The following is a 25,989-nucleotide window of genomic DNA, read 5'->3' on the forward strand; positions in this document are numbered from 1 at the left end:
CTCTTGCAATTGCTATTCGAGAATCTTCAAATATTACTGGGATAACTCGGGGATTAAAGTCCCATAAATTATCACTCTATGCTGATGATTTACTTTTATATATTTCTAATCCTGAGAGATCCATTCCTGCTGTTTTAGAGTTATTAGCACAATTTGGTCTTTTCTCAGGTTATAAATTAAATCTTAGTAAGAGTGAACTTTTTCCGATTAATAAACATCTTCCCTTATATTATAAATTTCCATTTAAATTGATTAATAATTACTTTTCATATCTTGGGATTAAAATTACTTGTAAACACAAAGATTTATTTAAGACTAACTTTTTACCATTAATAGACCATATTACTCAACTTTCATCTAAATGGTTTCCCTTATATTTAACTTTGATTGGTCGTATTAATGCAGTTAAGATGTTTTTTTTGCCAAAATTTTTATATGTGTTTCAGGCATTACCAATTTTCGTTCCTAAATCTTTTTTTGATAAAGTTGACTCTAAAATTTCTTCATTTATTTGGCAGAATAAGAATCCGAGACTGGGTAAAATACATTTACAGAAAGCTAAGAGAGATGGAGGTTTAGCATTACCTAACTTTAGATTTTATTATTGGGCTATTAATATTCGACATATGAAATTTTGGTTACTTGACCAGGACATACTATCTATTCCTAAATGGGTAGCATTGGAATTACAATCTGTTCAGGGTTATACACCTGGTTCTATTTTAGGTTCCTCTCTTCCTTTTGATTCGAAACGTCTTAAGCAGGTCTCTAACCCGATAGTTAAATATGCTTTGCGCATTTGGTTTCAATTCAGAAAATTTTTCGATCTTAATCAATTCGGGTTAGCGATTCCTATTTTAGGTAACATATTTTTTCCTCCCTCTTTTACGGATCGCGCTTTTCAAACTTGGAAGACTAAGGGTATTTTACGGTTTTTGGATTTATTTTTAGATGGTTCCCTTATGTCTTTTGAACAATTATCTAATAAATATAACTTATCAAGAATACATTTTTTTAGATATTTACAAGTTAGAAATTTCCTAAGTACTATACTTTCTTCCTTTCCAATGCTTCCTCCTATATATATTTTAGATTCGATAATTAACCTTAATCCATGTCAGAAAGGTGCATCGGCTATGATTTATAATATTATTATGAAACTTAGGAAAGCTCCATTTGATAAGATTAGGGTAGATTGGGAACAGGAATTGGGGCTTACCATTTCTGTGGATGATTGGGGGCAGATTTTACAATTAGTTAATACTTCCTCTATTTGTGCTAAACATTCCCTAATTCAATTTAAAGTGGTTCATAGAGCACATATGTCCAAAGATAAGTTAGCGCGTTTTTACTCGCATATTAATCCTTTCTGTGATAGATGTTCGGGGCAGATAGCCTCTTTAACTCATATGTTTTGGTCTTGCCCTACTTTGGAAACTTTTTGGAGAGATATTTTCAATATTATTTCTAAGGTATTAAATATAGATATCTCTCCTCACCCTATTACTGCTATCTTTGGACTACCTAAAATTTCTAGTAATCTTTCCCCTTCAGCCCGTAGAATGATTGCATTTCTTACTTTAATGGCGAAAAGATGTATTTTACAACATTGGAAAGAGCTTAATGCTCCAACTACCTTTTTTTGGTTTTCTCAGACGATTTTATGTTTGAATTTGGAGAAAATTAGAAGTAACCTTTATGATTCTTCATTTAAATTTGAACAGATTTGGGGACCTTTTATTCGATATTTTCATTTAATGTAATATTTACCCTTCTTGTTTTTTTTTCACTGTTTTTAATGGAGGTCGGGATTGAGGACATGATTTTAAGTTTAACTCTGTTTGGTTTCAAGTTAGCCCATTGCTTTGCCTTGCTTTTAGTTAGCTGCACGGTGGGTTTTTTTTTGGGGTTTTTTTTTTCTTTTTTTTCCATTGATATATATAAAATTTAGTATACTATTATGTTATCTTGGTTTCTTATGCTTAAATTACATTGTTTGTAGTATTTTCTTTTTGGTATTGTTATCTTTTGGAATTTTATTATACTTTAACATTGTATTAATGTTTATATGGCTTACCTTTTTTGTATACTTACTCAATAAAAAGATTTAAAAAGAAAGAAAGAGATGATGGTGTTCCAACAACCACAACCGTTTTTCTTTCTATAATCTATGGATGTAGCCACTTGAGTTTTCACTTTTATGCCCATTGACCTCAGGTTTATCAGGATATCTTGATGTTGTATATGGTCCCGAGATGTCAAGGTCTGTTACTCTAATCTTACCTCTAAAACTCAGCTCTTTGATCCACACTTAGTTCAAAACTACAATGATACATGAAACAGAGTGGTTCTGGTGTAAAACAAAACCTGGGCATCAGTAAGTTCATCTTGATAACGCTGTTGACAATAGCTTCTATCACTTAGCTGATTAATTGAAAGTGGAATAAGTGACAGACAATTAGCCAGCTTGGATTTCCCTGTTGTTTGTGTTCAGAGTGTACCTGAGCAATTTTCCATGTTGGCAGTTGAACGCCCAGTGTTGTAACTGTCCTGGAACAGTCTGTCTTCTGGACTGGAGTATAGGTCTTCAGTACTAATGGCTGGGACGTTGTCCGGTCCCATAGCCATCACACATAAAGGAATTCAGAGGGTAGATCTGAAAAAGCCTGAGTCCTTACCCTTGACTAACAAGTATGAGATTCCAGCTGTCTGGATGAAGATGGGCGTTGAAGGAGGATCTCTACACTGTCCAAGGCACCAGGGCATGAGAGCCCATTTAAGACGGAGATGGGAGAAGAGAAAAACGCGAGAATTAGCCTAACGTTTAAAAAAAAACAAAGTATGTACAAGTTGTAACATGCGGATGCTTTAATTCATCATTTAAAACACCTAGTTTCCCCTCCTGTTCTTCATTTCCATCCAGATCATGAACCACTATACTCATCACCACACTGATAACCTTCTTGGTTAACATCGTTACTCTGCCAGCTTTTTACCTATTCTTTTGAACATTAAATAACCTGCTACATTGACACCAGGCATTGTCAACCAGCAACCAGGAGTGGCTAGAAAACGAAACTCAGTTATTTTTATTTATACTGTCAATTCATCTGGTTATAAATATTGTGTGCATTCAGATATCTATAACAATTTTTTTTAACAGGTTGGTGATAGGTGAGATCTTGACATAGATGGGAAAGATATGCGTTTCTTAAGAAACTTATACCGGGACCAGACAGCACCCATCAGAATAGAAGGAGAAGTGAGGGAGTATGTGAATATCATGAGAGGAGTCAGGCAAAGTTGTGTCTTTTCGCCAGACTTATTCAACCTGTATAGTGAAAATATTTTGAGAAATATCAAAGACATCAAAGGATTCACAATTGGAGGCCATAATATAAATAACATCAGATATGCTGATGACATCGTACTAATAGCTGACTCAGAAACAAAACTTCAAGAACTACTCACTATAGTGGCAGCAGAAAGTAATCGCAGAGGCCTCTCAATCAACGCCAAGAAGACAGAAAGCATGGTCATCTCCAGAAAGACAAATATCCCACAATGTGTGATCAAGATCGGAAATACAAACATCAAACAAGTCAACAAATTCAGATACAGTATCTTGGCAGCCTAATAACAAGTGATGGCAGGTGCAACACAGATATCAAATACAGAATAGCAATGGCAAAAGAAGCTTTCCAAAAAATGAAGACCATATTAACAGACAGAAAGATGAGCATGTACACTAAAAACAGAATACTGCAGTGATACATTTATTCTATCCTGACTTACGGAAGTGAATGCTGGACCATTTCCCCAGCTATGGAAAAGAGACTAGAAGCAGCTGAATTATGGTTCTACAGGAGAATGTTAAAAATATCATGGACCACACACACATCAAATGAAGAAGTTCTCAGAAGAGCCCAATCAGTTTGATCACTCATACCAACAATAAGAGAAAGACAACTCAGATTCCTAGGACACATCATGTGGAAAGATGAACTAGAAAAACTCATACTCTCTGGAAAGATTGAGGGCAGCAAACCTAGAGGAAGACCTCAGCTTATGTATATCAAAAGCATAGCCAGGTGGCTACACATCGAGGAAATGGAAGTCATCCAAAAAACGAAAGATAGATCTATATGGAAAACCATGGTCACCAAAGTCTGCATCGGATATGGTACCTGGACAGACAGATAGGTGAGGAGGAAGGTGGGTGGGTTGGAGGGTTATGGGCTGAGTGCAGGTCAGTGGGAATAGGATAGGGTAAGAGTTCGGCACAGACTAGAAGGGCTGAGATGGCCTGTTTCTGTGCTGCAATTGTTATATGGTTATATGGTTAAGAAGCCGGGAGGTGATAGGTGGAAGAGGTAAAAGGGCTGAAGAGGATTACTGCCTGGCCTGTTGGGTTCCCCCAGCATTTTGTGTGTGTTGAAGAAGGAATCTGATAGGAGAATTGTTCAATGATCTAACCGCATGCAACCACCTGTGCCCACTCTTACTAATACTCATTTAAAGTCCATAAAATGTAGGAAAAATCTACATAATATGACTTCTATAACTGATCATTAGCAAAATTGTTGATAATATAATCCAGCAAAATTTACCAATAATATAGTCACTGATACTTAGACTTGATTCTGTCTGGATTACTTGGCACCAATCTTGGTTTCAAAATGAACAAAAGTGCTACATTGCTGAGAAGAGTGAGCAACTGCTCTGGACACTGACACAGTAAAAGCTTCTCTAAAGTTGAATTGAAATCAAGGAAAATCTCTACATTGGTTTTGGTTCTTGGACACCAATCATTTCAGATCTAGGACATCAGTGTAAGTGTTTTTCAGAGGAAAGCTTTACTCAGCCAACTACTTAATTGTACTCAGCTAATGAATTAGTCCAAATGCAGCAAGATGTGAACATTAACACGTGGTAAGAGTAGCTATCCATTCCTGACATTCAAGTACACTATCAACACCAATCTCTCACCATGAACATCCCGAGGGTCACTGTGGTGGCACAGTGTGTAATGGTTAGTGCACTGCTTTACAAATTAGCTAAGATAGACTGGCAAATGACACTTAAAGGATTGACGGTGGATATGCAATGGCAAGCATTTAAAGGTTGCATGGATGAACTACAACAATTGTTCATCCCAGTTTGGCAAAAGAATAAATCAAGGAAGGTAGTGCACCCGTGGCTGACAAGAGAAATTAGGGATAGTATCAATTCCAAAGAAGTAGCATACAAATTAGCCAGAGAAAGTGGCTCACCTGAGGACTGGGAGAAATTCAGAGTTCAGCAGAGGAGGACAAAGGGCTTAATTAGGAAGGGGAAAAAAGATTATGAGAGAAAACTGGCGGGGAACATAAAAACGGACTGTAAAAGCTTTTATAGATATGTAAAAAGGAAAAGACTGGTAAAGACAAATGTAGGTCCCCTGCAGACAGAAACAGGTGAATTGATTATGGGGAGCAAGGACATGGCAGACCAATTGAATAATTGCTTTGGTTCTGTCTTCACTAAGGAGGACATAAATAATCTTCCAGAAATAGTAAGGGACAGAGGGTCCAGTGAGATGGAGGAACTGAGTGAAATACATGTTAGTAGGGAAATGGTGTTAGGTAAATTGAAGGGATTGAAGGCAGATAAATCCCCAGGGCCAGATGGTCTGCATCCCAGAGTGCTTAAGGAAGTAGCCCAAGAAATAGTGGATGCATTAGTGATAATTTTTCAAAACTCGTTAGATTCTGGACTAGTTCCTGAGGATTGGAGGGTGGCTAATGTAACCCCACTTTTTAAAAAAGGAGGGAGAGAGAAACCGGGGAATTATAGACCGGTTAGCCTAACGTCGGTGGTGGGGAAACTGCTGGAGTCAGTTATCAAGGATGTGATAACAGCACATTTGGAAAGCGGTGAAATGATCGGACAAAGTCAGCATGGATTTGTGAAAGGAAAATCATGTCTGACGAATCTCATAGAATTTTTTGAGGATGTAACTAGTAGAGTGGATAGGGGAGAACCAGTGGATGTGGTATATTTGGATTTTCAAAAGGCTTTTGACAAGGTCCCACACAGGAGATTAGTGTGCAAACTTAAAGCACACAGTATTGGGGGTAAGGTATTGGTGTGGGTGGAGAATTGGTTAGCAGACAGGAAGCAAAGAGTGGGAATAAATGGGACCTTTTCAGAATGGCAGGCGGTGACTAGTGGGGTACCGCAAGGCTCAGTGCTGGGACCCCAGTTGTTTACAATATATATTAATGACTTGGATGAGGGAATTAAATGCAGCATCTCCAAGTTTGCGGATGACACGAAGCTGGGTGGCAGTGTTAGCAGTGAGGAGGATGCTAAGAGGATGCAGGGTGACTTGGATAGGTTGGGTGAGTGGGCAAACTCATGGCAGATGCAATTTAATGTGGATAAATGTGAAGTTATCCACTTTGGTGGCAAAAATAGGAAAACAGATTATTATCTGAATGGTGGCCGATTAGGAAAAGGGGAGGTGCAACGGGACCTGGGTGTCATTATACACCAGTCATTGAAAGTGGGCATGCAGGTACAGCAGGCGGTGAAAAAGGCAAATGGTATGCTGGCATTTATAGCGAGAGGATTCGAGTACAGGAGCAGGGAGGTACTACTGCAGTTGTACAAGGCCTTGGTGAGACCACACCTGGAGTATTGTGTGCAGTTTTGGTCCCCTAATCTGAGGAAAGACATCTTTGCCATAGAGGGAGTACAAAGAAGGTTCACCAGATTGATTCCTGGGATGGCAGGACTTTCATATGAAGAAAGACTGGATGAACTGGGCTTGTACTCGTTGGAATTTAGAAGATTGAGGGGGGATCTGATTGAAACGTATAAGATCCTAAAGGGATTGGACAGGCTAGATGCAGGAAGATTGTTCCCGATGTTGGGGAAGTCCAGAACGAGGGGTCACAGTTTGAGGATAGAGGGGAAGCCTTTTAGGACCGAGATTAGGAAAAACTTCTTCACACAGAGAGTGGTGAATCTGTGGAATTCTCTGCCACAGGAAACTGTTGAGGCCAGTGCATTGGCTATGTTTAAGAGGGAGTTAGATATGGCCCTTGTGGCTACAGGGATCGGGCGTATGGAGGGAAGGCCGGGGCGGTGTTCTGAGTTGGATGATCAGCCATGATCATAATAAATGGCGGTGCAGGCTCGAAGGGCCGAATGGCCTACTCCTGCACCTATTTTCTATGTTTCTAAATCCAGCCAGTGGTCACTGATTGGGGACTGATTCCCACTGCTGCCTGTAAAGGGTTTGCACTTTTGCCTTGTGACTGTGTGGGTTTCCCGTGAGCGTTCTGGTGTCCTTCCATGTTCCAAAGCTGCGTGATTCGTGTTAGTGAATTGTAGGAATGCAGAGTGTGGCAGCACTGCCTCGCTGCCCAGCACAATCCTTGCTGATTTGTCTCAACCCACATGAACATTTCCCTGTATGTGTGACAAATAAAGCAAATTTTTAACATTATTAAGTAGAGCAGAAGCTGAGCATTTGTTGCAACTGATTTCGCCCATGTTTTCCACCACTTAAAAGCCACGTCAAGAAATCTGGGTACTCTCCATTTACTTAGACAGGCAGAGTTAAAATAAGATGCTCAGTGTAATCAGATTTCCCGATCAATTCATTCATTACGCTAAGCTTTTATTTCCTATCATCAATGTCTTGAGGTTAATATACATAAAATGCACTACAACTTGACAAGTCTTCAATTGCCAGCAGCTTTCAGGATATCCCCGACACAGATGCCTGGTGCATAGGAATGCCATCAGTTCTACTTTTATCTCCATTTCACACACCAGAGTGAATTCATCACTGGGTCAAAACATAAGAGCTTTCTTACTTTACCACAAGGGCAACACCACTTCAAGAAGGCAGCTTGAACAATCACAGTAAATTATTTTATCAAAGCTTAACTAAAACCCTAATCAGGAAAACAATGGAATACCTAAACCTTGAACTAATTATCTGTTTTCCTAACAATTTTCGTATTCCACACAAGAATAAAAGATCTTTGGTTAAGAAAGTGTACCACTTTCTAATTTAAAATTATCAATTGGCCTAACATAGTTTACAATGTCATTCAGGAAGCTGAAGGGGTGATGGTTAGGACATATAGAGAGGTAGTTACACCCAAGGTGCAGGGCACATGAAACTGGGTGACAGCTACCCATGCAATGTGCTAGTGAGCCAGAATGAGGAAGATGATACAGGTTAATATGTGGCTAAGGAGCTGGTGAAGGAGGAAGGGCTTAAGATTTTTGGATCACTGGGCTCTCTTCCAGGGAAGGTGGGACCTGTACAGAAGAGATTGGTTGCACCAGACTGGAGAGGGACTAATATCCTAGTGGGAAGGTTTGTTGATGCTGCATTGTGAGGTTTTAACTAGAGTTGCAGGGAGATGGAAACTAAAGTTCCAGTATGGTTAGTTGAGAGGTTGTGGAGGAAGATGCTGATAAGACCCCACAGTTAGGAATCAAGAGGTTGAGCATGGTGCAACTAGTGTCCTGAGTTGTCTATATTTGAATACAAACAAGAACTATCGTAGGAAAGGCGGATAGCTGAAGATGAGGTAGCTGCTTTACAAACAGAGGCAATGTGTAGTGAGGAGGGGCTGTTGATAGGGCAAAACTGAAATCAGCAGGATGAGTTGCAATGTAAAAGGTGGACAAAATTGAAAGAGGTGAATACAGGACTGAAGGTTTTGTATCTGAATGCATGCAGTATACATAACAAGGTAGGTGAACTTGCAGCACCGTTGCAGATTGGCAGGTATGATGTTGTAGACATCACTGAACTATGGCTGAAAGATGATAGCTGGGAGCTTAATGTCCAAGGATACAAATTGTAAGGAAAGGATAAGCGGGAAGGCAGGGGTGGGGGATATTGGATTAGATTCAACTTTATTGTCATTGTGCCGAGTACAGATACAAAGCCAATGGAGCGCAGTTAATAAAGTCAGCGCCCGAACAGGGACTTGAACCCTGGACCCTCAGATTAAAAGTCTGATGCTCTACCAACTGAGCTATCCGGGCTCTGCTCTGTATTGCTCTGTTGGTAAAAAATAAAATAAAATCGTTAGTAAGACATAGGATCAGAAGGTGTTGAATCATTGTGCATTGAGCTAAGGAACTGCAGGGGTAAAAAGACCGATGTCAATTGTATGCAGACCCCAAACAGTAGTCTGTGGCCTAGAAATTACAACAGGAAATAGAAAACGCCGGCCAAAAGGGCAATGTTACAATAGTCATGGAAGACTTCAATATGCAGGTAGATTGGGAAAATCAGGTTGGTGCTGGATTACAGGAAGGGAAATTTCTAGTGTGCCTACAAGATAGCTTTTTTAGAGCAGCTTGTGATTGAGCCCATTTGAGAATCAACTATTCTGGATTAGGTGCTGTACAATGAAACAGAATTGATTAGAGAGCCCTTAGGGGCATGTGATCATAAGGTGATCAAATACACCCTGAAATTTGGGAAGGAGAAGCTAAAGTCAGATGTATCAGTATTACAGTGGAGTAAAGGGAATTACAGAGGCATGAGAGAGGAGTTGGCCAGAATTGACTGGAAAAGAACACTGGCGGAGATGACGCCAACGCAGCAATGACTGGAATTTCTGGAAGCAATTTGGAAGGCACAGGATATGTACATCACAAAGAGGAAGAATTATTCTAAAGGCAGGATGACACAACTGTGGCTAACAAGAGAAGTCAAAGCCAACATAAAAGCCAAAGAGGGGAATATAACAGAGCAAAAATTATTGGGAATTTAGAGGATTGAGATGCTTTTAAAAACCAACAGAAGGCAACTAAAAAATCATTAATATAAAGATGGAGTATGAAAGTAAGCTAACCAATAACATTAAAGGGGATACCAAAAGTTTCTTCAGATACATAAAGTGTAAAAGAGACGTGAGAATGGATATCGGACCACGGAAAAACAATGCTGAAGAGTTAGTGATGGGGGTCAATGAAATAACGGACAAACTGAATAAGTATTTTGCATCAGTCTTCACTGTGAAAGACATGAGCAGTATGGTGGAAGTTCCAGGTGTCGGGGGCATGAAGTGTGTGAAGTTACCATAACTAGAGAGGTTCTTAAAAAACTGAAAGGTCTGAAGGTAGTTAAGTCACCTGGTCTACATAGTGTACACCTGAGTTCTGAAAGAAGTGGCTGAAGAGATCGCGGAGGCATTAGTAATGATCTTTCAAGAATCACTGAATTCTGGCATGGTTCTGGAAGAATGGAAATTTGCAAATGTCACTCCATTCTTCAAGGAGGAAGAAAGGCAGAAGAAAGGAAACTATAGGCCTGTTAATCTGACCTCAGTGGTTGGAAAGATGTTGGAGTCAATTATCAAGGATGGGGTCTCAGGGTACTTGGAAGCACATGATAAAATAGACCTAGTCAACATGGTTTCCTCAAGGGAAAATCTTGCTTGACATTTGTTGGAATTCTTTGAAGAAATAACAGGCAAGTTAGACAAAGGAGAATTGGTTGATGTCGTGTACTTTGATTTTCAAAAGGCTTTTGACAAGGCACTACCCATGAGGCTGCTTAACAAACTACGAGCCCATGGTATTACAGGAAAGATTCTAGCCTGAATAAAGCAGTGGGTGATTAGCAGGAGGCAAAGAGTGTTAATAAAGGGAGCTGTTTCTGGCTCCTGCTGGTGACTAGCAGAGTTCTGCAGGGGTCTGTGCTGGGACCAATTCTTTTTACGTAATGTGTCAATGATTTGGATGATGAAATTGATTTCTTTGTTGCAAAGTTTGCAGACGATATGAAGATAGGTGGAGGGGCAGGTAGTTTTGAGGAAGTAAAGAGGCTACAGAAGGACAGACAGATTAGGAGAATGGCAGATGGAATACAGTGTTGGGAAGCTTATGGTCATGCATTTTGGTAGAAGAAATGGAAGTGTTGACTATTTTCTAAATGGAGAAAAAATACAAAAAACTGAGGTGTAAAGAGACTTGGGAGTCCTTGTGCAGGATCCCCTAAAGGTTAATTTGCTGGTTGAGTCTGTGTTGAGGAAGGCAAATGAAATGTTCGCATTCATTTCAAGAGGACTAGAATATAACAGCAAGGATGTAATATTGAGACTTTATAAAACACTGGTGAGGCCTTGCTTGGAGTATTGTGAGCAATTTTGGGCCCCTTATCTTAGAAAGGATGTGCTGGAATTGTAGAGGGTTCAAAGGAGGTTCACAAAAATGATTCCAGAATTGAATGGCTAGTCACATAAAGAGTTTTGCCACAGCTGTGGAGGCTAAGTCTTTATGTACAAAGCCCATTTCCAGAAAAGTTGGGATATTTTCCAAAATACAATAAAAACAAAAATCTGTGATATGTTAATTCACGTGAACTTTTATTTAACTGACAAAAGTACAAAGAAATGATTTTCAATAGTTTTACTGACCAACTTAATTGTATTTTGTAAACATACATGAATTTAGAATTTGATGGCTGCAACACACTCAACAAAAGTTGGGACAGAGGCATGTTTACCATTGTGTTACATCACCTTTCCTTTTAATAACACTTTTTAATCGTTTTGGAACTGAGGATACTAATTGTAGTAGATTTGCAATTGGAAATTTTGTCCATTCTTGCTTGATATAAGACTTAAGCTGCTCAACAGTCCGTGGTCTCCGTTGTCTGATTCTGCTCTTCATGATGCGCCATACATTTTCAATAGGAGATAGATCTGGACTGGCAGCAGGCCAGTCAAGCACACACACTCTGTGTCTACAAAGCCACGCTGTTGTAGCCCGTGCAGAATGTGGTCTGGCATTGTCCTGCTGAAGTAAGCATGGACGTCCCGGGAAGAGACGTCGCCTTGATGGCAACATATGTCTCTCTAAAATCCTAGTATACGCCTCAGAGTCAATGGTACCTTCACATACATGCAACTCAGCCATGCCCTGGGCACTGATACACTCCCATACCATCACACATGCTTGGCTTTTGCACCTTTCGCTGATAACAATCTGGACGGTCGTTTTCATCTTTGGCACAGAGAACTCGACGCCCGTTTTTTCCGAAAACTAGCTGAAATGTGGACTCATCTGACCACAGCACACGGTTCCACAGTCCTTCGGTCCATCTGAGATGAGCTCGGGTCCAGAGAACTCGCCAGCGTTTCTGCATAGGGTTGATGTATGGCTTCCTCCTTGCGTAGCACAGTTTCAAATTGCATTTCTCGATGCAGCGACAGACTGTGTTGAGTGACAATGGTTTTCCAATTCTCTGCAATCTTGCATTGAGAAATGTTCCTTTTGAACTACCAATGCTCTCACGAATTTTGGCACAAAGGGGTGAGCCACGACCAATCCTTGCTTGCAAAAACTGAGCCTTTGATGGACGCTACTTTTATACCCAGTCATGATACCTCACCTGCTACCAATTAGCCTGCTTAATGTAGAGTCTTCCGAACCGGTGTTACTTGAATATTCTGTGCACTTTTCAATCTTATTTTAACTCTGTCCCAACTTTGGTTGAGTGTGTTGCAGCCATCAAATTCTAAACTTGTGTATGTTTACAAAATACAATTAAGTTGTCAGTAAAACCACTGAAAATCTTTTCTTTGTACTTTTGTCAGTTAAATAAAGGTTCACGTGAATTAACATATCACAGGTTTTTGTTTTTATTGCATTTTGGAAAATATCCCAACTTTTCCGGAAATGGGGTTTGTAAGGCGGAAGTTGATAGATTCTTGATTGGTCAGGGTTTAAAGGGCCAGTTGGTGGCATGGTGGCATCAGCGCCGGACTTCAGAGCAAAGGCTCCCCAGTTCAAATCCAGCCAGCTCCCTTGCACGCTTTCCATCCATGCTGGGTTGAGTGTCGAGCTAGTAACTCGGTCTCGTAAAAATAAGAAAGCCTGCTAAAAAACGCTGTTATGATGGACTCCACTCGGAGTTAAGGGCTTTCTTCTTCTTCAGGGTTTGAAGGGGTACAGGGAACAGCCAGGAAATTGAGGCTGAGGGAAAAGTTGCATTAGCCTTGATGAAAAGGTGGAGCAGACTCATCAAGTGCCTATTTCTGCTCCTATATCGTATGATCTTATGGTCATTTTCCCTAATTGAACTTAAAAATAACTTAATTCTCTTCTGAATGCTACTTCCAAATTTTTCATCATGCAACAGCAGCAAATACAAGCGTATTCGGATGTTAAGACTGTATGCCATTCAGATCATCCAGATCAGAAAGTCAGTTACAAACACCTTTGGAGGAATAAATATTGCCAAGCATCAAATTCTTAATTTTGCATCCTAGGATGGTGAGATCTAACACAAGTAAAATTCATTAGTGTCCTTGATTATTGAACTTCACATTATTATCTAAAAGTTTCTATTTAGACCAACATTTAAAATAACCAAAGACTTGGAATCAAAAGATTAATGGAAGCCTCAGGTTCTAAAGCCCATGAAAACAATTTGTTCAAGATGTCCATTTATTGCTTTTTACAGTAGTACAAATATTAAATCCTGTGCAGATAAATATCCAAGAACAGTATAAAAAATCGAAAATAACCAATAACATTACTCAAATTAAGTATTGTATAGCCATACAAGATCAAAACTGATAATGTAAGTGGGTAAAGTATACCATACGTTCTCCCCCATTCTTTTTTTTTAAAGAGTCAAAATCCAGTAAGCTCTATCCTCCATTTGCACACCAATTAGAATCACAGAGTTCACCATTATTTTTTTTTGTATTCTACAAATACAACAGGAGCTGTATCATGGAATAAATTCAAGACACCTTGTAAAAGGATTTAACTCTAAACTAGCCCCTGAAATTTATAATCTTGGACCTTATCTTTTCAAAACCTTAAACAGGAAATGCACTGTTCAGGCAATACAGGAGCAGCAAACGTAGGAGGAACCTAATTACTCCTTACTTTAAGCTAGGTTTTAACCATTCAATTTCACCTATTCCCACCAACATCAACATTATGTATCCCAGCAAGCGCTTGGGCCTAAACAGGGAATACAAATCCAATGAATCTTTGAAAAGAACTGGAAAGTGTATGCTCTTTATGCCAAGGGGCAAAATATAAATATGGGGTACTGTGGTCACAAAAGCTTCGGACTCTCTATAATGAAAAAAATATATCTCTATTACAAAGGTAGACAAAGAATTCCTTCTTTCCTCCTTTCCCTATATCCAGCACTGAAAAGTAATCTGCTCCAGGGAGTTTAAAAAAACACTCTTGTTTATCGTCCAGCAATGAGATGGCATCACAGTATCAGTTGTTTATTTCAATACAGGGTGAAAAAGAGAAGAACGGTCAATTTTACTGACACATTTTGAGAAAGAAACATTTTTTTGCCAATATAAAAATAAAGCAAGAATATTGACCGCATATATTTTCCACTGCCATTTTCCTCTCCTAACTAGATTTTTCCATGGTTAATACTCATTTACAACAATTTGTGAGAACCATAACATTTTCTTTTCTGTTATTTTCTTCCCCATTGGATACGGATATCTGTAATGAATTTGATCATATTGAAGACACAGCCTCAGCACATTTATTTAACGTTCCTTTGTTTTCTTCCCCAATTCAATCTCAGTCTTCATCCTCACGCCCTCCAATTTGCACATTTCTTCCTGGAAAACTTTGGACATGAACTTTCAAAACATCTGACATTGCATCCACTTTTAATGTCTCTGAAAGAGAAGAACAAGATTTTAGATTTACCAATACAAAATCAATGTATATAAAAAGACATCCAATCCCATCATTCCATGTCCTAATCACAAATCACCAGTCAGTCTACTGTCGATGTACTGAGTGTAGCGCTCATCACTACATTGTAGAAAGGATTTTACTGCATTGGAGATTCACCAGAATGGATCATTTTGACCATCAGGAGATTGGAAAGACTACTTTTTCACCTTGGAGGAGAGAAGTCCAAGGAATTATGGTGGTGGTGAGGGAGAAACTAACCGAGGTATACAAAATGACGAAAGGCATGGATATCAGACCACCCCCTTAGCAGAGATGCCTAAAATTAAAGGGCATTGTTTTAAGGTAAGGGTTAAGAGACTGAGATGGGGCTCAGTATTTTTCTCCATTCAGAAAGTATTTGGCTGAAGAGATAGCTTCCATGCTATATGACAATAAATACTTACCACTTGATTTCTCAAAATGGAAAGTGCCTCCCTCTACATCAAAATACTTGATCCCTAATTTTCTGTACAAAGATGCAATCAATATTAAAATATGATCAGTACCAAATGACCATTCTAATCCCTCAGTACCTTACTACCAGAAGTTCATTGTATTTACCAATAATTTTAATTCATGGAACATGTAGAACTTTATATCTTAATCTGACCAGAAGACTCCGTTATTTTAAAGAGTATTTATATAACTAGCAAGGTAAAGCCCTAGAAATTCCAGTAACACATGATCGCTGACAGAGATATGTTTCATTGTTAGCCATAGGTGAGGCACCAGAAGTGTGGAAACTGACTAATGTGCCTTTATTTAAGGCTGCAAGGCCAAACTAGACATCTGCAGGCCAGTGCCCCTTATCAGTGATGGGAAAGTTACCGCAGGGATCTATGAAAGACAGGATCAATCGGCATTTGGAATAACAAGGACTGATTTGGCAAAGTCAGCATGGATAAAATTGGATATAAAGCTGACTTGGTGGTAGGAGTCAGAGGATGGTGTTGGTGGAAGGCTGGTTTTCAGATTAAAGGCCTGCAACCAGCAGTATTCTGCATGGTTAGGAGGTTTGCAGATCAGAATCAGATTTTATTATCCCTGACATATGATGTGAAATGTGTAGTTTTGCAGCAGCAGTACAGTGCAAGACATAAAAATTACTATAAGTTACAAAAATAAATAGAGTGCAAGACAAAAGACAAGGTAGTGATCATAGGTTTGCGGACCATTCTGCAATCTGAAGGCAGAAGAATCTGTTCCTAAAATGCTGACTGTGGGTTTGCGGACTCCCGGAACGCCGCCTGCAAAGAGGGCATGGAATGTTAAACAGGGCAGGTTTCTGAACAGTGTCATAAGGAGACATTTAGGGGAACAAGCTCATAGTTCTCTGAGAGTGGTTACACAGGTTTACAGGCTGGTACAGGTGGCATTTGACATGCTTGACTTCATCTGTCAGGACAGTGAGGACATGGTACAACTCGACAGGATGTTGGCAAGTATTCTGTGTAGCTCTGGTCACCTAGCTAGAGGAATAATGTTAAGTTGGAAAGGGTGCACAAGATATTCACAAGGATGTTACTAGAACTAGACAGCTTGAATTTTTAAGGAGGGACTTTTTTTCCCTGGAAAACAGGATGTTAAGGGGTCACATTATTGAAGTATCCAAAATCAGTGAATGATCATCGTTTTTTTCCCAGGGTTGAGGAGTCAAAGGTAAAGATTTAAGGTGAGGGAGAGAAAAAAAAAATTGAAGGTGACATGAGGAGCATGGTTTGCCACACAGAGTGTGCTGTCAGAGGAAGTGGGAGAGATGGGACCAATTCTAGCACAGATATGGATAAGAAAGATTTAAAGAGATGTGGGCAAAACACTGGCAAGTAGATCTAGCTCAAGTAGGCAATTTGGTTGACAATCTTTTCTGTAGTGTGGCTTGTACCTTAAGCAGGGAAAATGATCAGTGTACCATAGATGTGATGGACGGATTATTCAGTTAAGACAGTTATGATTAATTTTTTCAATACTTATGTGATCTATTTTAAAGCAACAGAATATATAGATGTGAGCAAAAGTTACAAAAGATAGGTATGCAACATTCCCACTGACTCCAGAGAAACTTTGGTCCATGACAGATCAAAATGGAAAAAGATTTGGGATATACTAATAACTCAGCGCATCAGAATTCTGTGGTTCCCAGAATGGCCACCTCAGAAAAATAAAGCTCCCGATGTGGCCTTTTATATATTGGCGAGACCCAACGCAGACTGGGAGACCACTTTGCTGAACATCTACGCTCTGTCTGCCAGAGAAAGCAGGATCTCCCAGTGGCCACACATTTTAATTCCACATCCTATTCCCATTCTGACATGTCTATCCATGGCCTCCTCTACTGTAAAGATGAAGCCACACTCAGGTTGGAGGAACAACACCTTATATTCCGTCTGGGTAGCCTCCAACCTGATGGCATGAACATCGACTTCTCTAACTTCCGCTAAGGCCCCACCTCCCCCTCGTACCCCATCTGTTACTTATTTTTATGCACACATTCTTTCTCTCACTCTCCTTTTTCTCCCTCTGTCCCTCTGAATATACCTCTTGCCCATCCTCTGGGTCCCCCCCTCCCTTGTCTTTCTTCCCGGACCTCCTGTCCCATGATCCTCTCGTATCCCCTTTTGCCTATCACCTGTCCAGCTCTCGGCTCTATCCCTCCCCCTCCTGTCTTCTCCTATCACTTTGGATCTCCCCCTCCCCCTCTCAAATCCCTTACTCACTCTTCCTTCAGTTAGTCCTGACGAAGGGTCTCGGCCTGAAACGTCGACTGCACCTCTTCCTACAGATGCTGCCTGGCCTGCTGCGTTCACCAGCAACTTTGATGTGTGTCACTGACATATGTTGCCCATCCTCTGGGTTCCCCCCCGCCCTTATGTTTCTCCCTGGGCCTCCTGTCCCACGATCCTCTCATATCCCTTTTGCCAATCACCTGTCCAGCTCTTGGCTCCATCCCTCCCCCTCCTGTCTTCTCCTATCATTTTGGATCTCCCCCTCCCCCTCTCAAATCTCTTACTAACTCTTCCTTCAGTTAGTCCTGACGAAGGGTCTCGGCCCGAAACGTCGACTGCACCTCTTCCTACAGATGCTACCTGGCCTGCTGCGTTCACCAGCAACTTTGATGTGTGTTGCTTGAATTTCCAGCATCTGCAGAATTCCTGTTGTTTTCGGAAAAATAAAGATATCTCCATTCTGAGAACTGCCTAATAAATGGAGTTTCCTGTTCTTTTGCAGTTTGTTATCAATAATTCAATAAACACAAAATAATCTGCAGATGCTGTGATCAAAGCAACACTTTCAGTATGCTGGATGAACTCAGCAGGTCGGGCAGCATCAGTTAGAAACGATGAGTTGACGTTTCGGGCCAGAACCCTTCGTCAGGACAGTAATTCAATAATTCCACCAATAATTCAATCCTGTCTATGCATTCCTCATTTTCTATCTACAGTATTTGAAAGTACATTAGATCTTAATGGAGGAACATTGCCTCAATAATTCCTTTGCCCCATCTTGTAAACCAAAATTAAATAGTTTTCCATTCTCCTTCCTGGTCTCTTTTCTGCTGGGCTCATTTTCCTAATTCTTATCTCTGCCAACACTTCTATGATCCCAAATGCCTCATTATTGCCCAGTCTTAAAAAAAGATAGTGAAAAGTACCGCTTTCATGATCTCATCTCTAGTGGTGAACTGAGGTGCATCTTCAACTTCAACTCCAATTGCCATGTCTGATATCTTCCTCATTATTTCATCATTATAACTGAAAAACAGAAATTAAACAGATTTTTTAAAAAAATCAGAATCAGGTTTAATATCACTGACATATGTTGTGAAATTTGTTTTTTTGGCAGCAATACAGTACAATACACAAAACTATAAAGTAGTGCAAAAGAGAGCAAAAGTAGTGAGATAGTGTTCATGAGTTGTTCATTGTCTGTTCAAAAATCTGATGGCAGAGGGGAATAAGCTGTTCCTAAAATGTTTAGTGTCTCTCTTCGGGCTCCTGTACCTCTTCCCTAATGGTAGCAATGAGAACGCCGCATGTCCTGGTGATGAGAGTACTTAATGACAGATGCCCCCTTTCGGAGGCATTACATTTTAATAGCTATTTTTCAGCTATTTATATATCTAAACGTCCCTGGGGGATGGTGAAAGCAGTAAACATATGTTGACACTGTGCTTACAACAAGCAGAATTGTCAAAAACTGCACAACAGCTCCATGCCCAGCCCGGTCTGATAACTATACAAATTATCATGCGTTCTTGCTCTTAATGTCAAGAGGAAAATGATTGATAGATAGAGTCCAAAAATAGTTATTCATTCTAAGTATGGACAATCACTAGCATACTGAAGGGCATATCAATGAGGAAGGAACACAGGAAGTATTGAGTAGAGCAGAACATTGGCTGTGGACAGTGAGGGAGGGGGAAGCAGAAGGCTCTTTATAGAATCATAGAAACATCCATGCTTACTATGATATCCATCTGCTGCAATCCCATTTACCTGCAACTCTCTGATCATTTCCTATCTAAATGTTATCCAAACATCTCCTCTGGCTACTCATTCCAGGTATTCACCATCCTGTGTCAAAAACTTCCTCTTCAGATTTCTTAAATTATCTACCAGTACTCTTACCTTCAATCTATGCTTTCTAGTTCTAGCCTCCATCACTCTGGAAGAAAGATTCTGGTTGTCCATCCTAATATTCTCCTCATAATTTTGTAAATCTCTGTAACGTTACTCCAAGCCTCCTATAATTCAGTGAGAATAAGTTCACCCAATCTGTCTTTAGAAGTACAGCCTTCCATTCCATAAGATATAGGAACAAATTAGGCCATTTGGCCCATCGAGTCTGCTCCACCATTTTATCATGGCTGATCCATTTCCTTCTTGGCCCTAATCTCCTGCCTTCACCCCGTATCCCTTCAAGCCCTGACTAATCAAGATCTATCAACCTCTGCCTTAAACACACCCAATGACACAGCCACCTGTCACAACTAATGCCACAGATTCACCATTCTCTGACTAAATAAATTCCTCCTCATCTATGTTCTAAAAAGATGCCCCTCTATTCTAAGGATGTGTCCTCTTAAGACTCTCCCACCAGAGGAAACAACCTCCCCACATCCACTATCAAGGTCTTTCAATGTTTGATAGATTTCAATGAAGTCACCCCGCATTCTTCTGAATTCCAGTGAGTACAGGCCCAGAGCCATCAAGCACTCTTCATATGAAAAACCATCTAATCCTGGAATCATTTCTGTGAACCTTTGAACTCTCTCCAATGTCAGCACATCCTTTTTTAGATAAGGGGCCCCAAAACTGCTCACCATACTCCATGTGGGGCCTCACCAGTGCCTTATAAAGCCTGTGGGGCCTCACCAGTGCCTTATAAAGCTTCAACATTACATCCTTGCTTCTATATTCTTGTCCTCTCAAAATGAACACTAACGCCGCATTTGGCTTCCTCGTCACTGGCTCAACCTGCAAGTTAACCTTTAGGAAATCCTGCACAAGGACTCCCAAGTCCCTTTGCACCTTAAACTTCTGAATTTTCCAAGCAACATCCTGCGGATTTCTTCACACTCTCTCAACTACTACCACATCCAGTCCATACTGTGGCCAGCAGAATTGTAAACAGTATTCCACATGTAATCCGAACAACGTAACAACATGACGTCCAACTCGTATACTCAAATGTCTCGGCCGATGAAAGCAAGAATACTTTATGACTTTTTCCACTGCCAGATCCACGTGTGTCAATACTTTCAGGATGCTTTAGACTTGCAGCCCAAGGACCCTGTGTATACCAACATTCCTAAGGTCCCTGTTATTTACTCTGTAACTGTTAAAGAAGTTGACAGGCTTGAGTGAGGCGATGGATGCAAAGGGAACGAGAACCGTCGCTCACCGGCAGCCCATGAAGACGTGATTAGACCAGACCATTGAGAGTGCGATTAAGTAGTCCATGCGATCCTGCCCATAGTCGGACAAGTTTCTGACCAAGAAGTCCTTACGGGCCCGCCAATGTTTGTCGTTCTCCCACAAACCCCGCAATCCCTCGACCGTGTCCGCTATCTCCCGGTTCCGCCTCAGGAAATCATCCAGCCCATCCGCCATTTTCCAATTCCAACCGTGCTCAACGGCACATGCGCTAGCTAGCTCCCAGCACACACCGCGCCGGCTCAACTCAGCGAGTGCTGTCCGCGTTCGTCTAGGACAGCGCCCCTGGCGAGGTGACGGCGCCCCGGAGTATTACAGGAGCGATCGCAGACGAGCAAGAAAGCTATAATCCTTGAGATTCGCAGTAAATCAGATGGCATCAGTGGAAGCAAAAGTAGTTCAAATCGAACTGAGAAATTAATCAAAAAAAGACAAACAAGAACCATAGTTTTAGAAGACATGGTTAAAGTATTTGTCATCTCCTTTAAAAACCTGAACAGAAAACCAGTAATATATGGGATCTGTTGTCCCTTGGAATAAGAGCATAATATGCAAAGCAAAAACAGCAATTTTCATTGGTTCCAAATTGTCTTCAGTAGACCCGACTATCTTTTGTCTTGTCATATAATTTAAAAGTAATTGTACTGCTCTTGATTACTATTCCGTATTTCTTTTCCTTGTCCTCAGTTGCAGTTACTACTACCTTTATTTGCTATTTTAATGATCCTATACTGGATTTACATTATATTCATAATTTTGTTTTTTATCAACTCTTTTAAAACCGTAAGACCATAAGATGGAGGAGCAGAATGAGGCCATTTGGCCCATCGCATCTGCTCTGCCGTTTCATCATGGCTGATCCAACTTGCCTCTCAGCCCCAACCTCCTGCCTTCTCCCCGTATCCTTTCATGCCCCGACTGATCAAGAATCTATCAACCTCTTCCTTAAATACACATAAAGACTTGGACTCCACCGCCTGTGGCAACGAATTCCACAGATTTACCCACTCTCCGACTAAAGAAAATCCTCCTCATGTCCATTCTAAAATGATACCCCTCTATTCTGAGGCTGTGTCCTCTGGTCATAGACTCTCCCTCCAAAGGAAACAGCCTCCACACATCCACTCTACTAAGGGTTTTCACCGTTTGAAAGTTTTCAATGAGGTCTCCCTTCATTTTTCTGAATTCTAGTGATTAAAGGCCTAGCATCAAATGCTCTTCATATGACAAGCCATTCAATCCTGGAATAATTTTCGTGAACCTCCTCTGAACTTTCTCCAGTTTCTGCACATCCTTTCTAAGGTAAGGAGCGCAAAACTGCTCACAATACTCCAAGTGACACCTCACCAGTGCTTCATAAAGTCTTAACATTACCATAAGACTGTAAGACCATTAGACAGAGAAGCAGATTTGGGCCATTCAGCCCATCAAGTCTCCTTCGCCATTCCATCACGGCTGATCCTGGATCCCACTCAACCCCACACACCCGCCTTCTTACCATATCCTTTGATGCCCTGACCGATCAGGAAACGATCAACTTCCGCCTAAATATATGCATGGACTTAGTCTCCACCGCAGTCTATGGGAGAGCATTCCACATATTTACTAATCTCTGGCTAAAAAAATTCCTCCTTACCTCTGTTCTAAAGGGTCACCCCTCAATTTTGAGGCTGTGCCTTCTAGTTCTGGATACCCCCACCATAGTAAACATCCTCTCCACATCCACCCTATCTAGTCCTTTCAACATTTGGTCGGTTTCATTCTTCTATATTCAAGTGAGTACAGGCTCAAAGCTGCCAAATGCTCCTCATGTTAATTCTTGGAATCATCCTCGTGAACCTCCTCTGGACTCTCCTTTCTGAGATATGGGGCCCAAAGATGTCAACAATACTCCAAGTGCAGCCTGGCTAATGTCTTATAAAGGCTCAGCATAATCTCCTTGCTTTTATATTCTACTCCCCTTGAAATAAATGCTAACATTGCATTTGCCTTCTTTACCACAGACTCGACCTGTAAATTAACCTTGTGAGAGTTTTGCACAATGACTCCTAAGTCACTCTTCACCTCTGATGTTTGAACCTTCTCCCCATTTAGATAATAGCTCGCACTATCGTTCCTTTTACCAAAATGCATTATCTTACATTTCCCAGCACTGTATTTCATCAGCCACCTTTTTGCCCATTCTTCCAATCTTTCTCAGTCCAGCTGCAATCGCATTGCTTCCTCAGCATGACCTACCCCTCTACCTATCTTTGTATCATCCATAAACTTTGCCACAAAGCCATCAATTCCAATATCTAAATCATTGACAAACAATGTGAAAAGTCTCAGTCCCATTACTGTCCCCTGAGGAACACCACTAGTCACTGGCAGCCAACCAGAAAAGGCCCCCCTTATTCCCACTCACTGCCTCCTGCCTGTCAGCCATTCTGCTATCCATGCCAGTATCTTTCCTGTAACGCCACAGGATTCTATCTTGTAAAGCAGCCTCATGTCAGGTACCTTATCAAACACCTTCCTAAAATCCAAGTAAATGACATCCACTACCTCTCCTTTGTCCACCCTGCTTGTTACTTCCTCAAAGAACTCTAATAGATTTATCAGGCAAGATTTCCCTTTACAGAAACCATGCTAACTTTGACTTATTTTATCATTAGTCTCCAAGTACCTCAAAACCTCATCCTTAGTAAAAGACTCCAATACTTTCCCAACCACAGAGTTTAGACTAACTGGCCTATAATTTCCTTTCTTCTGCCTTACTCCTTTCATCAAGAGTGGAGTGACATTTGCAATCTTCCAGTTCTCTGAGACCATGCCAAAATCATGTGATTCTTGAAAGATCATGGCCAATGCATCCGTTATCTCTTCAGCAACCTCTCTCAGGGCTCTGGGATGTTGTCCAACTGGTCCAGGTGACTTATCCACCATAAGACTTTGCCCAGCACTTTTTCCTTTGTATGGCACTAATTCCTGCTCCCTGACACTCAAGGACCTCTGGCACACTGCTAATGTCTTCCACAGTGAAGACAGATACAAAGTACCCATTAAGTTCATCTGCATTTTCTTTGTCCCCCCATTACTACCTCAGTAACATTATTTTCCAGTGGTCCAATATCAACTATCAACTCCCTTTTGCTCTTTATATAACTGAAAAAACTTTTGCCAACCTGTTTTATATTATTGGCTAGACATGCTTCATATTTTATTTTTCCCTTCTTATAGCTTTTGTCGTTGCCTTTTTTTTTATTTTAAAAGCTTCCCAATCATCCAACTTCCCACTCACTTTTGCTACCTTATATGTCCTTTCCTTGGCTTTTATGCAGTCCTTAACTTCCTTTGTCAGCCATGGTTGCCTAGCTCTGCCATTTGAGAACTTCTTCCTCTGTGGGACATTTCTATCCTGCACCTTTTGAACTATTTCCAGAAACTTCAGCCACCTCTGCTCTGCTGTCATCGTCACCAGTATCCTCCTCCAATCCACCTGGGCAAGTTCCTCTCTCATGGCTCTTTAATTTCCATTATTCCATTGTGATACTGATACATGACTTATGCTTCTCCCTCTCAAATTGCAGTACGAATTCAATCATATTATGATCGCTGCCTCCTAAGGGTTCCTTTATGTTAAGCTCCCTAATAAGATCTGGGTTATTACATAAAACCCAATCTAAGATAGCCTTTCCACAAGTAGGCTCAAGCACAAGCTGCTCTAAAAAGCCATCTCGTAGGAATTCAACAAATTTCCTCTCTTGCGATCCAACTCCCACCTGATTTTCCCAATCCCCTTGCATATTGAAGTCCTCCATTACAATTGTGCCATTACCCCTATTACATGCCTTTTCCAGCTCCCTTTGCAATCTTAACCCCACATCTTGGATACTATTTGGAGGCCTATAAATGATTCCCATAATGTTTTTTTTTCCCTTTGCAATTTCTTAACTCCGCTCACAAAGATTCAACATTATTTGATCCAATGTCACCTTGCTTTTATATCCTAGTCCTCTTGAAATGAACGCTAACATTGCATTTGCCTTCCTCAACACAGACTCAACCAGCAAATTAACCTTCAAGGAATCCTGCATGAGGACGCGCAAGTCCCTCTCCACCTCAGTTTTTTTTTTATAGTTTTCTCTCCATTTAGAAAATAGTCAACCTTTTCATTTCTTCTACCAAAGTGCATGATCATACACTTCCCAACACTGTATTCCATCTGCCATTTCTTTGCCCATTCTTCTAATCTGTGAAAATCCTTCTGTAGCCTCTTTATCTTCTCAAAACTACCTGCTCCTCCTCTTATCTTCATATGGTCTGCAAACCTTGCAACAAAGCCATCAGTTCCATCATCCAAATCATTGACGTATAACATGAAAAGAATCGGTCCCAACACGGACCCTGTGGAATACCACTCGTCACTGCCAGCCAAGTAGAAAAGGCTCCCTTTATTCCCACTCATTGTCTCCTGCCAATCAGCCACTGCTTTATGCATGCTAGAATCTCTCCTGTTATACCATGAGCTCGTAGCTTGTTAGGCAGCTTCACGTGTGGAACTTTGTTAAAGGCTTTCTGAAAATCCAAGTTTACAACATCAACTGATTCTCCTTTGTCTATCTTGCTTGTTATTTCTTCAAAGAATTCCATCAGATTTTTCGGGCAAGATTTTCCTTTGAGGAAACATTGCTGACTACAGCATGTGTCTCCAAGTACCAAATATCTCGAAGCCATATCCTTTACAATCTACTCTAACATCTTCCCAACCACTGAGGTCAGACTAACTGACCTAAGTTTCCTTTCTTCAGCCTCTCTCCCTTCTTGAAGAATGGAGTGATATTTGCAATATTCCAGTCTTCTGGAACCATTCAAGGATCTAGCTATTTTTGAAAGATCATTACTAATGCCGCCACAATCTCTTCAACCACCTCTTTCAGAACCCTGGGGTGTATACCATCTCGTCCAGGTGACTTATCTACCTACAGACCTTTCAATTTCCCAAGAACCTTTTCTCCAATTTTGGTAACTTCGCCCACTTCATGACCCCTGATACCTGGAGCTTTCACCATTCAGCTAGTGTCTTCCATAGTGAAGACTGACGCAAAATAATTATTCTGTTCATCCACCATTTCCTTGTCCCCCATTACAACCTCTCCAGATTCATTTTGCTGTGGTCCGATATACACTCTTGCCTCTCTTTTACACTTTATGTATTTGAAGAAACTTTTTCGTATCCTCTTTAATATTATTGGCAAGGTTACTTCCATATTCCATCTTTACTTTCTTAATCAGAAAAAAAACTCTGATC

The 25,989-nt window shown here is 40.6% G+C and overlaps 1 protein-coding gene and 1 non-coding gene across 2 annotated transcripts; both read right to left on the reverse strand.

The window, feature by feature from the left end:
* Positions 1–8,987: 8,987 nt before the first annotated feature.
* On the reverse strand, positions 8,988–9,060 carry trnak-uuu (transfer RNA lysine (anticodon UUU)). Its single transcript has one exon. It is a non-coding gene; the product is annotated as a tRNA-Lys (tRNA).
* Positions 9,061–14,259: 5,199 nt separating this feature from the next.
* On the reverse strand, positions 14,260–20,896 carry cdkn2aipnl (CDKN2A interacting protein N-terminal like). Its single transcript, XM_063052683.1, has 3 exons — positions 20,665–20,896; positions 18,413–18,512; positions 14,260–14,702 (listed from the first exon to the last, which is right to left on the reverse strand). Exons 1-3 carry the CDS (start codon positions 20,871–20,873, stop codon positions 14,694–14,696), a joined length of 318 nt encoding a protein of 105 aa, XP_062908753.1. The 5' UTR covers positions 20,874–20,896; the 3' UTR covers positions 14,260–14,693.
* Between the last annotated feature and the right edge of the window lie 5,093 nt (positions 20,897–25,989).

This window comes from Mobula hypostoma, chromosome 7, assembly GCF_963921235.1.
Source record: "Mobula hypostoma chromosome 7, sMobHyp1.1, whole genome shotgun sequence".
Lineage (NCBI taxonomy): Eukaryota > Metazoa > Chordata > Chondrichthyes > Myliobatiformes > Myliobatidae > Mobula > Mobula hypostoma.